Source organism: Salvia hispanica, chromosome 6 (assembly GCF_029641045.1).
Source record: "Salvia hispanica isolate PSC_SH4W2 chromosome 6, Shi_PSC_v1, whole genome shotgun sequence".
NCBI classification, from domain to species: domain Eukaryota; kingdom Viridiplantae; phylum Streptophyta; class Magnoliopsida; order Lamiales; family Lamiaceae; genus Salvia; species Salvia hispanica.
Window position 1 is genome coordinate 45,961,533 of NC_142697.1, and position 13,631 is coordinate 45,975,163.

At 37.7% G+C, this 13,631-nt stretch overlaps 3 protein-coding genes and 1 long non-coding RNA gene across 6 annotated transcripts; 3 read left to right on the top strand and 1 right to left on the bottom strand.

Moving 5' to 3' along the window:
* Positions 1–386: 386 nt before the first annotated feature.
* LOC125204972 (tRNA N(3)-methylcytidine methyltransferase trm141-like) lies at positions 387–2,545 on the top strand. Of its 2 annotated transcripts, XM_048103748.2 has the most exons (10): positions 387–653; positions 729–824; positions 1,010–1,114; positions 1,199–1,306; positions 1,409–1,480; positions 1,581–1,631; positions 1,722–1,784; positions 1,865–1,989; positions 2,083–2,205; positions 2,304–2,545. In XM_048103748.2, exons 1-9 carry the CDS (start codon positions 399–401, stop codon positions 2,120–2,122), a joined length of 915 nt encoding a protein of 304 aa, XP_047959705.2. In that variant the 5' UTR covers positions 387–398; the 3' UTR covers positions 2,123–2,205; positions 2,304–2,545. The 2 variants fall into 2 exon arrangements, with proteins under 2 accessions (XP_047959705.2, XP_088917490.1); XM_089061364.1 differs by lacking the exons at positions 2,083–2,205; positions 2,304–2,545 and having other exon boundaries at positions 1,556–1,631.
* On the bottom strand, positions 2,455–5,819 carry LOC125206523 (U-box domain-containing protein 52-like). The gene is made up of 7 exons (XM_048105771.2): positions 5,517–5,819; positions 5,344–5,432; positions 4,802–4,923; positions 4,550–4,729; positions 4,066–4,480; positions 3,896–3,994; positions 2,455–3,824 (listed from the first exon to the last, which is right to left on the bottom strand). Exons 1-7 carry the CDS (start codon positions 5,674–5,676, stop codon positions 2,721–2,723), a joined length of 2,169 nt encoding a protein of 722 aa, XP_047961728.2. The 5' UTR covers positions 5,677–5,819; the 3' UTR covers positions 2,455–2,720.
* Positions 3,923–5,133, top strand: LOC148923957 (uncharacterized). Its single transcript, XR_016132860.1, has 2 exons — positions 3,923–4,008; positions 4,082–5,133. It is a non-coding gene; the product is annotated as an uncharacterized LOC148923957 (long non-coding RNA).
* Positions 5,820–9,753: 3,934 nt separating the features above from the next.
* On the top strand, positions 9,754–13,397 carry LOC125206524 (protein phosphatase 2C 16-like). 2 transcript variants are annotated; one of them, XM_089061362.1, is made up of 5 exons: positions 9,754–9,974; positions 10,529–11,466; positions 11,803–12,171; positions 12,264–12,369; positions 12,836–13,397. In XM_089061362.1, exons 2-5 carry the CDS (start codon positions 10,663–10,665, stop codon positions 13,168–13,170), a joined length of 1,614 nt encoding a protein of 537 aa, XP_088917488.1. In that variant the 5' UTR covers positions 9,754–9,974; positions 10,529–10,662; the 3' UTR covers positions 13,171–13,397. The 2 variants fall into 2 exon arrangements, with proteins under 2 accessions (XP_088917488.1, XP_088917489.1); XM_089061363.1 differs by lacking the exon at positions 9,754–9,974 and having other exon boundaries at positions 9,981–11,466.
* Positions 13,398–13,631: the final 234 nt, after the last annotated feature.

The following is a 13,631-nucleotide window of genomic DNA, read 5'->3' on the forward strand; positions in this document are numbered from 1 at the left end:
TTTTTTTAATTTATTAAAAACTCATCTTCTCTCTATTTATTAAAAAAATAAAATACATTTTCTCTTAATTGAATGTAATAAAAAAATTCCATCTAAAATCACAAGTCATCCAATAAAATCATCTTAAATGTAACTAGGAATAGTATTTTATAGTACTATCATTTTAATTAATTTTCTAATTTAATAAGAAAAGACATCCAATAATATAGTCGTCTTAAATGTAACAATGAATAGTAGACTATAATTTTAATTAATGGAGTAATTAAATAAGAAAAGTCTACAAATTTATTTACTAGGAGTAGTACTGGTATTGATTTATTAATTGTATTTAAATAAAAATACCAATCAATTTGAGATGTTGCATCAGTAACTGCAACAGACGACAGTTGACTGACGCAATGAACCGGCCGCCGCAGTGGAAGCAGCTTCTCCGCCACCTACCGCCGCCGCCGAGCATAATTGCCGCCGCTGCATTGCCACCGATCACACTCTCACCATTTTCAATTCATCAAAAAGTTTTTCCCCATTCGCCCAACAACCAATTCAAGCAATTAAGCTGCAAAGCTCAAGTCTTTGCCGACAGTGATGAGCATTACTACTGCAGAAAGTCGCTCAAATATTGGGACAAATTCTACCAGCGCCATCAAAACAAGGTTTCTTTCAATTCTCCTTTAATTATCATAGCTTCATCACTTGCAATTTTGATTGATTTCCCTTTTTGGTTGCAGTTTTTCAAGGACAGGCATTACTTAGGTAAAGATTGGGGTAAATATTTTTGTGATGATGAAGAAGGGGTTTCTGCTGATGGGAAAGTGCTTTTAGAGGTAAAGTTTGGATCTTTGTAATTATGGAGTAGTACCTTTTAAGGTGATTTTTGAATAGGTAAATGTAAAGCATGCAATGACACCAAATTTGCTACCAATTTTACTTGTGAATCATTTCATGATTGGAGTTGTGAGCTGAAATTGAAGATGATTGTTACATTGAGGTGTGTTTTGATGAATGGCAGGTTGGTTTTGGTGCTGGTAATACTATTTTCCCTCTGGTTTCGGCCTATCCCACGCTTTTCGTCCACGCCTGTGATTTTTCGACTGAGGCATTGAATCTTGTTAAGGTTTTGTTCTCTGTCTTCATTGCTTTAGGGGAGTAGAAGGTTTATATAGCCATTTGTCTCACTTTTACTTCCAAATAAATGCAGTCTCATTCAAATTTTGATGGGAAACGGATGAATGTATTCACTTGTGATGTTACGAAGGAAGAGCTTTGCGACAGAATCTTGCCGTCTTCTGTTGATCTTGTAACCTTGGTTAGTGAGTGAACTGCTCTGATTATGTTGTGAAGTAGTATCTGAGAAGATCTTGCATATCATGTTCTTTGTGTGAGCTTCTTTACTCGTATCTTTATGCAGATTTTCATGTTATCTGCAGTTTCTCCTAAGAAGATGCCTTTCGTGCTACAAAACCTGAAAAAAATACTGAAGGTTTGTTGCAATTAGCATCCGCTTTCGTGACCATTTCCCTTATCACTCTTCTAGCTTCTGTTTTTTTTGTGCAAGGTTAATGTGTGGCTCGTTTTCGCAGCCAAATGGACACGTTCTAGTCAAAGACTACGGTGTTGGAGATTCTGCACAAGTAAGAAAACTTATATGAAATTACTTGTGTTCAGTATCTTGAGAGTCACCGATTATGATATGTTTCAAATTAAGTAGCTCAAATTTTCAGGTGAAGTTAGAGAACAGAAATCAGATGATCAGCAATAACTTTTATTATAGAGGCGATGGCACTGTATGTATCTGCACCCTTCTTAGTTATATTCAGCTACTTTTTGACACTCTAAAGTTCCAATATTGTTGGTTCGTTTGCAGTGCTCGTTTTATTTCTCTGAAGATTACTTATCAAATTTGTTTGCGGAAGCTGGTTTTTGCATCGTGGATCTGGATACACACTGCAGACAAGTAGTGAACCACTCTCGAAATATGACATTTGACCGGTATAATCAGATTTTGCGACTTCTGTCGATTCTGTCTTTTGTGCTCTGTCAGACTACACTCAGTGATTGAAATTTCGTCTTGCTTTCCATTAGACGCTGGATACGTGCCATATTCAAGAAGATCGACTCGTAGTTAATTGAAACAGTTTGTCAATTTTTAACTGCTTCTATGGGTTTTTAATCCCAGTCGCGATTGATACAAGAGATGGTTGCAAGGTACTTATACATATTTTTCAATTCTTTCTCAAGCAGTTCGTTTATGGTAACTCGTTAGTACTCTATACATGTTGATAACCTAAGAGGCTCCATTTCAGGGAATATGTCAAGCCTCAAATTAATGGATGAAAGCAAGCAGACGATGGGCCCGTTAAAATCTTGAAGTTGCTGATATTTTGTTTAAGGAAACGAATCATCCATCAGTTCTTATGTAAGAGAATATTGAAACGATAAGCGCCTTTGTAAAGCTGGCAGGAAAATTAGTCATGGTATTTATCTCCGAGAACGTTGTAACGCCTACATAAACTAATTCAAACACAGCCAAAACAAGATTTTGACAGCCCATTTGCTTTGCTTTGCTGTTCTGTTTATACATTGGCACCAAACCCCTTCTCGTTTTGGTAATCTCTTGCTCGCTCTTTCTCTGTGTTTAAGCTCAAGTTTCAGGCTCTGCGGAAAAAGGAAAATGGTAAAATTGTGCATCTCTCGTAGTCGTATCGGTCCATGTGAGGCATTTAGTAGAATCTGTCTTCAGGTTTGATCTGTGAGTCTGTTTCTCTTATCCTATGCAGTTCAGGTAATATCACCGAATCAAGATCCGGTCGATCTCTCTTCCTCAGTTCACAGCATTGTAAGGCCAATTTCGCCATAGCTAGGGCCGCCTCGACTGGCCAGTCCTTCACCGTCCGATCAAGCACCTCCGCAAACTTGCCATCCTCAATTGCCGAGTCTACTACATAGGTCAGTCCCATAGCTGGCTTTGCGGTAAGAATTTGCAGCAACACCACACCGAACGAATACACGTCCGATTTGGTTCCCAGCATTCCCGTCTGCTGATACTCGGGATCTATGTAGCAAAACGTGCCCGCTGCTGCAGTCATGCAGCATTGAGTGATGGAATCAGCCACTGCTGTTGGCACCAGCCTGGATAGGCCGACGTCACTGATCTTGCTCACGTAATTTCTGTCCAAGAGGATATTGGCCGGCTTGAGGTCACGGTGGACGAGGGGCTCTGGCCTTGTCCGGTGCATAAAATTCAGGGCGGTGGCGATTTCTTCGGCTATCCTGAAACGGTCCCTCCACGACAACGGGGAGGTGCCGTTTAGGCAGTTCAGCCTGTCTTCTAAACTTCCGTTTTCCATGTGCTCGTACACGAGGCAGCCATACTCAGGGCAAGCACCTAACAGGATAACCATATGGGGATGCCTCATACGGCTCAGCACCTCGACCTCTCTCTGGAACTGCTTTTCGCCTTGTGACATGTCTGGCCTGAGAACCTTAATGGCAACGCGTGTGTGATCAAGACTCGCTTTAAAGACAGGCCCGTATCCGCCCTCACCGATCTTTTCTGAACCAGCAAAGTAATTTGTCGCTTGTTGGATCTCTTCCATCGCGTACTTCCTGTACTGGACCTCGGTATTTGCTAGCGCGTGAATCGCCTTCTCCTTTTCTTCGGCCTCCACTCTGAATTTCTGCTCCGCAGATTTTCTCTTTACCGACTCCAGCTCTGCTATGCGCTGTGCTGTCTGTGCTAGCTCGACTGCAACCTGACACTTCAACTTCTCCCTCTCAACCATGGCCATCGCCGTCTCTTGGGAATGGTTACCGTCGCTGGCGTCCTGCGACAACACAACTGGTAAGTATCATGAACACCTAATGTTTATTTACAAAATTATCTCCGTTTACTTACCTTATCCGAAGCCGTCTCTGATTCCTGACAGACTGCATTATACGTCATTGTGATTCGCTTCATGTCGTGTTTCAATCTCTTGAGCTCGTCCTCTACGTCCTGTAAATACAGAGGTTCGTTGTTGAGCGCGCTAATATCTCTTTTATCCTTATAAGGGTGAAAAAACTTACAGCGGTTTGTGAGCAGCTCGAAGACTCCGCCATCTGGTCTAGATGTTCGTACGATACGTCCGAAGGGAAACTCTGCATATCTGAATGATCACTGAAAGAAGCCATGGAATACCGTGGGCTGACGTCTTTGGTTCGGACTTGCTGAAGATCGTGGTGCTTCATCAACAGTAGGACGTCTGGTACGTTCGAGGCGAGCTTCTTTGGTCGAGGCATATGCCTGCCTTCACCGTCGCCGGCCCCGGATAAATTGCTTTTGCTGTGATAGCTGTGGCCTAAGCCCGTAGATTCATAGCTAGCGTTTGCTGACTCCCTCGGCGTCATCTGACGAGACTCTCTGCTGTTGAAAGTCGACGACCCGAACTTGCCCCCTTCCAGTTCGGACGTGTAAGAGAAGGAGCTTTTCCAGCTCTCCTGACTGTAAACAGACATTGCCAATCAAGAAAGGAAACAAGAACGAAATCAGCGGTGTACACAAAGTTCTTACGGGCGAAATTTTGTAGGAAACGGGCTTTCTTGCGAGCCAGAGCTGGTTGTGCTGCCGGGAGTTCCGGTTTCGGTGGCAGATTTCACTTTCTGTGCCTTCACCTTCGACACGGAGTACACGTTGCAGAAATCGGGCGCGATCTTCATTAAAGAACTCGGGACATCGGGGTTCTTGAAGGCCCTGAGAAAGAGAAGAGTTCAAATCTACCATGGAAGAATGTAACCAAATGATGGAGCTAGGGATGCTTGCTACCTTGCTAAGGCACCTCTACTCGAAGCTCCTACGACCATGTTCACGATGGAGTTCCGGCTGGCGAACTCTGCAAGCGTGGTTGCCACGTCGTGGCCTTGCAGAACCACCTCTTTTACATGAATCTGCAGCCACCAAGATAAAAGAAACAAGGTAAATTCATCATGAAGAATTATGTAGATGCAACTAGAGATGTTGCACAATGATGCATTACAGTGGCGGATTTCGGGGGCGAATGTCTAGGGCTTAATTTTCCTTTAGGGTCGGCCAAAAACGCCATGCCCTCACATTTGGAGATTTTTTTTTTAAAAAAAAAGAAGACGTTAAACGGTGTCGTTTTGGGATTTTTTAAAAATAAAAAGTCGCGTTTTTGAAAAATTACAATTTTACCCCTTGTTAATTTTTAGCAAACATTTTTCGCTCTTTGTTCGTCCACTTCACACCACAAACAAATCCCATCCAATGGATCCGACCCCAAAATTATGTTCTAGATTCGCCAGTGGTGCATTAGAGGTTGTAGTTAAGGAGATAGGTTTGTCGTTTACCCCTTTTCGAGCACAGAAACCGCGATAAGTAAGGAATATTTGTTGTGCTTCAGCTGGAGTTGGCTCTCTGCCCTCTCTATGAACAGCATCTGCAGAAATATTTTCCCTATATTAATCTATCAATTCCAATATCCTAATTAATAAAAAAAATTAAAAAGAGAAGAAACACATACGTGAATCAAAGCCTTGTTGAATTTTAACGTGGGCAAGGAGAAGGTGGTTGTCTTTCAACCTCAATTTTTCGAGGGCCCATTTCACGGCGGCTTGGCTGTTCTTGTCTTTGTCGATGCCCACCGCCGTCGAAATTCGGCCCTCTTCGTACATATTTGCCATTATTTATATATATATCGAGATGCGAGGGCGGAGCAGCGGTGGCGCTGGACAGCGGCGTGGATCTATGCTGGTTGTGCGCTACCGCGTCTGCTCGCCCATGCACGTTGTCGAGCAGATGGAGAGTTTTGGCGTCGTTGTCGGGAAATTTTGAAAAGCTTGTTGTGTTTTTATTGACTTTTGTGACTATATTTGGGGTAGGGGTTTTAGTATCTATGGTGTTCCTTAAGACATGGGATATCACACCATCATTCTAATTTCTAATACAATCAATATTACTACTATACTCATTATAAGGGATCATTCATATAATTACTTTTAATAGCAAAATTATATATTTTTCTTAGTGATTTATATGATAGCTTATGGGTTGGCTGGTCTGGTCAAGTTTGGGCCCGGTTAAGTCTGCACGCACCAGGGTGCACTCACTAGAGTATTTGTCAATTATGATAATCGAGTGAAACCATCAGTTAATAACCAATTCATACGTGAAACACGTATTAATCAACCATTAACTGAATTAATTAGATCGGTTATCAATTGATAACCAATTAACCTTTTAAGCAACCCTAAATACATTAGCTAGCTTATATTAGGGCTACAAAAAGGACATAAACTAATACTCACGAAATTTGCAAAAGACAGAATAAAAAATGTAGATATTTAGATACAAAACTCTTATTCAATGATGAATATGTAATTTTGAAGGTATTTGATAGTATTTGAATTCAAATAGTATGCTTCTTGAAACACAATACATTTTCTACAATATTATAATAAGTTTCAACAATAGTTTATTACATAATCATTTCTCACTAGATAGTCGTTATGAGCAAAAAGAAAAGAAAAGAGAATTTACTAAAACCATATTGATGGGACTTAAATAAATATATAATCATATTTAAAGTTGAATAAAGTCCAAACAATCATGGAGAATATAATTTACGCGTAGAATTTAGATTATTTATATCTTAGTGATGTATTTATCAAAAGATTACATCAATAAAAAGTATTCTTGCAAGATATAACTAATAATCACATTTTGTATTTAAGTGAACCGAAATCCATATGGTGGGGCAAGCTTTATCTTCATAATGTGGGCAAGAACCAAGTAGAAGGTCAATGTGATAATAATTTTTTTTCTTTTGCTTTTGGTTTATTTTGGAGGAGTAATTTTTTATATTCGATAACTAGGTCCACTATGATGTAAGACTAATGACGTAAAATGATGCAATTTATGATTTATTCATCATTGAAAAAACCATTCTATTTGAAGTACTTAAGTAGGAATAGTTAATTGGACAAATTTAGAGTGCATAAAAAAAAATAGGCAAACCACATTTTTTCATTGGTGCATAAAGGGAACAAGGAGTACAATTTTTGCCCCAATTTATATATATATTATTATTATTATTATTATTATTATTATTATTATTATTATTATTATTATTATTATTATTATTATTAAATGTGCCACAAAATTCATATTTTCTTTGTTTACAAAAAATAGATTCATTTTTTAATGTTTGTACGTCCAACAAATTAGTTCCATTTCTATCTATGGACACTTTTTCATCAATTTTTTATATTTTTTTCTCCTACTCTACTTATATTTACATGGACAATCTTTGAATGATTATTTTTAGCTACTTTTATTATATATATAAAAAATACTATAATGTTTCTACAAATTTGTGTTGACAAAGTTATCCTTGCTTGGAAGAAACAAAGACTCATAAAAAAAAAATAAAGTAAATATTGTGTAATTTACTTTTGTATTTTGAAATGTGCAACCTTGAAATCTAACAGTGTTTCAAAATATAGTAATTTTAGTATATTTTTTTTTTCATAATACATACTCATTCTAAGGGGCACATTTTTCTTTTTAAAATGCATTACTCTAAATGATAAGTACATTTTTAAAATGAAAACATCTCTCTCTATTTTATTGTCTCTTATAACTTCATTTTATTTTCTTTTCACTCAACACACAAAATAATTACTACTAATATCATGTGCTAAATAAGATTTGCTCTACTTAAAATTGGCCACGATCCACATTAAAATAAAAATCACAGATGCACCACTTCATTTCATGGTCTTTACTACGCTAATTACATGAGTGTAATATTTAAACTTGCAATTTATTTTTGGAACCTTTGAAATTATTTTCTTTGTAACCGAAATTAGTTGAAAATTGAAAAAAGTGAGAAAAAATAAGTTAATTCTCTCTCCCTCTCTAGTTTTGATTGGGCCACGTAGACACGAGCGAGCCGCCTGGAGTGTGGGGCGGTGGGTCTATGTCAGACAGTCAGTCACCATTGGATTTTTATGATACACAAAATACTCCTCCGTCCCAGATAATTCGACCCATTATTTCATTTCGAGCCGTCCCATATAATTTGTTCCACTTCACTTTTACTATTTTTGGTAGTGGACCTTATATTCCACAAACTCATTCCTACTCACATTTTATTATAAAACTAATATTTTAAAAGTAGGACTCACATCCCACCAACTTTTTCAATTCACTTTTCATTATATTTCTTAAAACTCGTGTCGAGTCAAAATGTTCCAAATTATCTGGAACGGAGGGAGTTATTAAAACTATTTAATGATAATACACATGTCTATTCTTACTTATCAAGAAATATTTATTGTCTTTTCAATCATAAATTGTAAGATGAGTTTCTAGAAATGAGTTAAGATTATAACGAATAGATTCTGTCAACGTGGAGCGTTTTTAGTTGGATTTCAAATAAAACGGCTTATGATTTATCGTAGCTAGTACTCTCTCCGTCTTATAAAAATTGAATCGTACTCTCTCCGTTTTATAATAGTGGAGACATTTCTTTTCGACACGGAGATTAATAAAAGTTGTGTTAGGTGAGTTAAGTAAATAAAGAATAAAGTAGGAAATGAAAAAGGTAGAGAGAATAAAGTAAGAGAGATTAAAGTATGTGAGAAAAAATGTGTTGACTCTTACCAAAAATGAAAATGACTCTACTACTATGGAACATACCAAAATGACAAAATGATTTTAATACTATGGAACGGAGGGAGTATTCCTTTTTAGTCCGTCCCAACAAAGTTGAGTCATTTCCTTTTTTTAACAAAGATAAAACATCTAATCACTCTTACTTTATTCCATCATTTACTTTACTCTTTCTTATATTTCCTATTTTTTTTTATCTCTCCTATTTACTTAATATAAATTCTTAATCTCCATGTTCAAAAGTTTTGTATCAATTTTTATGGGACGAAGGGAGTACGATAAATTAAGAAGGTAAGAGTTTGTAATTAGAAATGAGATTTCTTTAATGAGTGTAGAATCACACATGCTGAACTCCTATTTGCATAATATTTTGTGATGAAGACATTGACATTTTTTTAACTTTATGTAATGAAATTATAATTTTACGTTTATCTTTTATTAAGTTAAAAAAATATAGTTATCTTTAACTTGTTTGTTCACCACAAATTACAAATTATTTTCACCCGATCAATTAATTTCTTAAATTTATGTTCTAGATCCACAACTAAATCACGGATATAATAAAGTCCATTAAATGAAAAGTTCATTAAAAATTCTAGAAAAAATTGTTTGCATAAAAAGAATCACTATAAAATACTAGTAATATTTATCGTCAAATTTATGCATCTATAAAAATATTTAAGATTAAGTGTCTCAGTTGGTAATTATATACTATTACAAGTTTTTATCAAAATTATGACTCAATGTTGAAACAAAATTCTTACAACTCAAAAAAAGATGAAAATAGAACAAAGGAATATTGATTTCATATGGTTGGAGAATGGCCTCCTCACCTACAACCATTACCTTGCATTTAAAATTAGCTTATGGAATGTTGCTTGCGTTTTTTTTTTTTTTTTTTTTAATTTATGATTTATTCTATTTATAGTAGTGAGGACAGGTGGTGTGCTTCATGTCCATGTCATGAAGAGGCTGAGAAATATTTATTGTAAGCACAATCCTAAGAGTATTTTTTCTCTTATTTTTTTTTATCTGTAATTTTCATTTCCTTTTCTACTCAAAAGCATTGATTGGAGTAAGATAATTGAGTCTACACGTGTCCATTGTAGCAGTTCTTCAATTCCTAAAAGCTTTTCCACACACATCTCTTTCTCTCTCCACCCCCTCTCTCTCCTCTCAATCCCTCAAGCTTGAAGCTTAAAGGATGTGAACACATAAAAAAAATTAAATCTTGCATTATTGCTGAGCTAACCCTTGAGTCATTTCTATTCTTAGCAATGTTTGTGATGCTTCACATCGATTCTTGGTAAGATTCCTTCATTTTTTTCATCTTTTACTTCGATCCCAGGTGAAAAAAATTGGTTCTTGGATGTGATAGTTCAGCTCCTTTTGTTATTAATTGTGGGTTTCCTGCTTTATGAAGTAATTGTTGTTAAAGGTTGAATCTTGATTGCTTTTGGGGGGAAGTCAGAGATTTGTTTGATTATAATTGAGAGGCTGAAAATTGTTGCCTTAGATCCATGAAACCTGTATTCCATGTGGCAAAAAGTTAGCATCTTTGTGAGTGTTTTCTTGTGAATCTTGATGAGTTTGGTTGCCTTTTTCTTCCTATGTTGTTTCTCACGAGTTTCGTTTCCTGGATTCGGATAAGGGTTTGTTATTTGTCCTTTTCTGCATCTTGTGTGAGTTAATATAAGACGGTTGTGATTTCCTTGTTGAAAGGGAAGAATTTGTTAGCTTTAGATATCAAATTCTTGAAAAAAAAAACTTTGTGCTTTAATTGTCTTGATTTATTTCTGTTCAGATCTCTGTTTTATGAAACTGTGATTAGTTTGTTCTGTTGATTCATGTGGTGTTTAGTTCTTTGTGAGGTGGGATAGCAGCTTGTTAGCTCTCGAATCGTTGCGTTTCAACCTCGTGATCTGGCTAATGCATGTCTCCGAGAGTCCTCAAGGTTCGGTTAGAAGCTTGCGTAGCCTCAAGAGAGCTAATTGATGGACGAGATGTGTCCAACGATTGCAGTTACAGTTAGCTTAGGTAACCCCGTGTGTGAAAGTCACAAGGAGACTGCACGGCTCAAGCTCGAGACAGAGCCAGCAATGGTGTTGGATGATATATCTCGTTCTAGTTCGGATAACACGGAAAGCAACAATGTTCCAGTAGTGCCCCGGGGAAGTGAGGCGAAACGTGATCTGTCACAGACGATGGCTGAAAATTGTCAGTTCGGTAGTGATGTTCAGGAAAGTGAAGAAGACGAGGTTCTCTCAATTGGGGAAGGCCCTGACTTGAGTAGTGTGGAGTTGGTCCCCTTAGATTCTTGCTCGGATCTAACCGTGCCTTTAGATACCGCACCGGAGTCCAGCTTACCCATTGCTGTCGAGATCGAGGGCGTTGATAACGGCCAGATAGTTGCAAAAGTCATCAGTGTGGAAGAAAGAAACACTAAGCGGAGGTTATCTCACGATAACATCACAGTAGCTACTACAAAAGATGAAGAATGCTCGAGCGGGCCAACTATAAAGGCTTCGGTAGTTTCTCTCAAGTTATCCAGTGAAAAGGATCCTAGCAAAGGTGGGGTTAAGAGTGTCTACGAGTTGGATTGTCTGCCTCTTTGGGGTTCGGTTTCCATCATTGGACATAGGCCGGAGATGGAAGACGCTGTTGTAGCCGTTCCTCATTTCATGAAAATTCCCATCAAGATGTTCATCGGTGACTATAAGATAGACGGGATAAGTCAAACTCTGACTCACCTCACTTCACACTTTTTTGGGGTATACGATGGTCATGGTGGATCTCAGGTCTGTGAAGCTTCTTTATGTCGTTTTTTTCTTTCTCGTCCCAGATGTCATGATATAATAAATAAATAGTCGGTTATAACACAATTTTTCTCATGTTTTCATGTGAGCAGGTTTTTGTTTGTGTATATATTGGTGTTTAAATTTCAGTTTTTGCTTTATTTATATATTTTTGGTTGGCTGCGCTCGTTTTACTATTATAAGCTTTTAGACCGTTGCATAAGATATAGAAGCCGAATTGTTTAGTTATATTTGTAGAGATTGGGAGGTGAGTTTGTTGAGAAGACTGTTACTTGTTCTCCTTTTATCGATTCATTGCTAATAGCATCAGTTTTATAGGTTGCAAATTATTGTCGTGAGCGTCTCCATTTAGCTTTAAGAGACGAGATAATAAATGTCAAAGATAATCTGGTTAACGGGAGCAGCCAAGCCTCCCAAGATGCTCGACAAGTGCAATGGGAGAAGGTGTTCAATAGTTGCTTTATAGAGGTCGATGACGAGGTCAGTGGAAAGGTGAGCCGAGTCATACCCGTAGAAGATGCAAGTGTGTCTAATTGCGCCTCTGAACCCGTTGCACCTGAAACTGTTGGATCCACAGCAGTTGTTGCAGTTGTTTGTTCATCCCATATTATAGTTGCTAATTGTGGAGATTCGAGGGCTGTCCTTTACCGTGGTAAAGAGCCAATCGCACTCTCGGTTGATCATAAAGTAAGCCTTTATGTTTTTCTTGCACTTTGTCGTTTTCTCGGTCAAGTTTTGTTGGCCACCCTTGATTTGTTCGTTGCAATTTCACTTTTCAGCCAAATAGGGAGGATGAATATGCTAGAATCGAGGCGTCTGGTGGCAAGGTGATACAATGGAACGGACACCGTGTTTTTGGCGTTCTCGCGATGTCACGGTCTATTGGTACGTCACTTTCTATGAATGTTTCGTTACGTCTTCACTTACGTTTCTCGTGCGCATGCTTAAAGAAGTTATTATATTCTTCATCAACGTATGCAAGATCCGGTCCGGAATTGTGGCTATTTTATATTGTGAAATCGGTTTCGCGTTTTGTTTGTTTGATTTAAGAGTATGGTCTATTGATTAAGTCGATTCTCGAAGATTTGATCGTAATTTATTATCCTAATCTCCGTGCAACTCGACGTCGTTTTGGAAGATAATAAAAATGTTTAAAGACTTCTTTAATTTCCTTTTACATACTTCTAGAACACATAAAACTTCGTAAGACGGTTTGACGTGTCAAGGTCTGGTTAATCGAGACATATCGAAATCCGTTGAATATCGGGATTCAAGTCATCACCCGTCCGAGGGTATTATTGTGTCTCCACATTTTTGCCTAATTTTATTGATTGTTTTGTTCGTGCAACAGGTGACCGATACTTGAAGCCATGGATCATACCGGAGCCCGAGGTCACGTTCGTCCCTCGTGCCAGGGAAGACGAGTGCCTCGTCCTAGCCAGCGACGGCCTATGGGATGTGATGACGAACGAGGAAGTATGCGACCTAGCACGGAAACGGATCTTGATCTGGCACAAGAAGAACGGGACGAACCCATTACCGGACCGGGGCCAAGGAGTCGACCCTGCAGCACAAGCAGCAGCGGAGTACCTCTCGAACGTGGCCATGCACCGGGGGAGCAAGGACAACATATCGATAGTCGTCGTCGACCTCAAAGCCCAAAGGAAGTTCAAGAGCAAGCCTTGATCAAGCCATGGTATGATATTAGGCTCTTTATATACAACACAATATATATTACTATCTCATTATTACATAACTTGTCCATTTATTTTTCATATGGGCTTGACTTGTTTATGAGAATATAGTGTATCAGTTTGTAACATAGATGCAATATGAGAAAAATGACCTTTGTATGAATTTTTGGCTACGATCAAAATTCTATGTAAATCTTAATATATATGTCTGGCTTTGTATGTGGATTTTTCATAAATGTCATATACTTTAGCAAAGTCTTGTTGAATTATTTGAGAAAGTTTAGCAAAGTGAAAATTTTCATTTAAAATGATGCAATTAACTATTTCTACCTAATGATTCAACACATTGAACTTCTCAATTGGGAAAATTATCCATTGCATTAAATAAGTAAAAAATTGAAAATAAAAAATAAAATAAAAATCAGTTAAAACGGACTGAGTTATAACGAGATT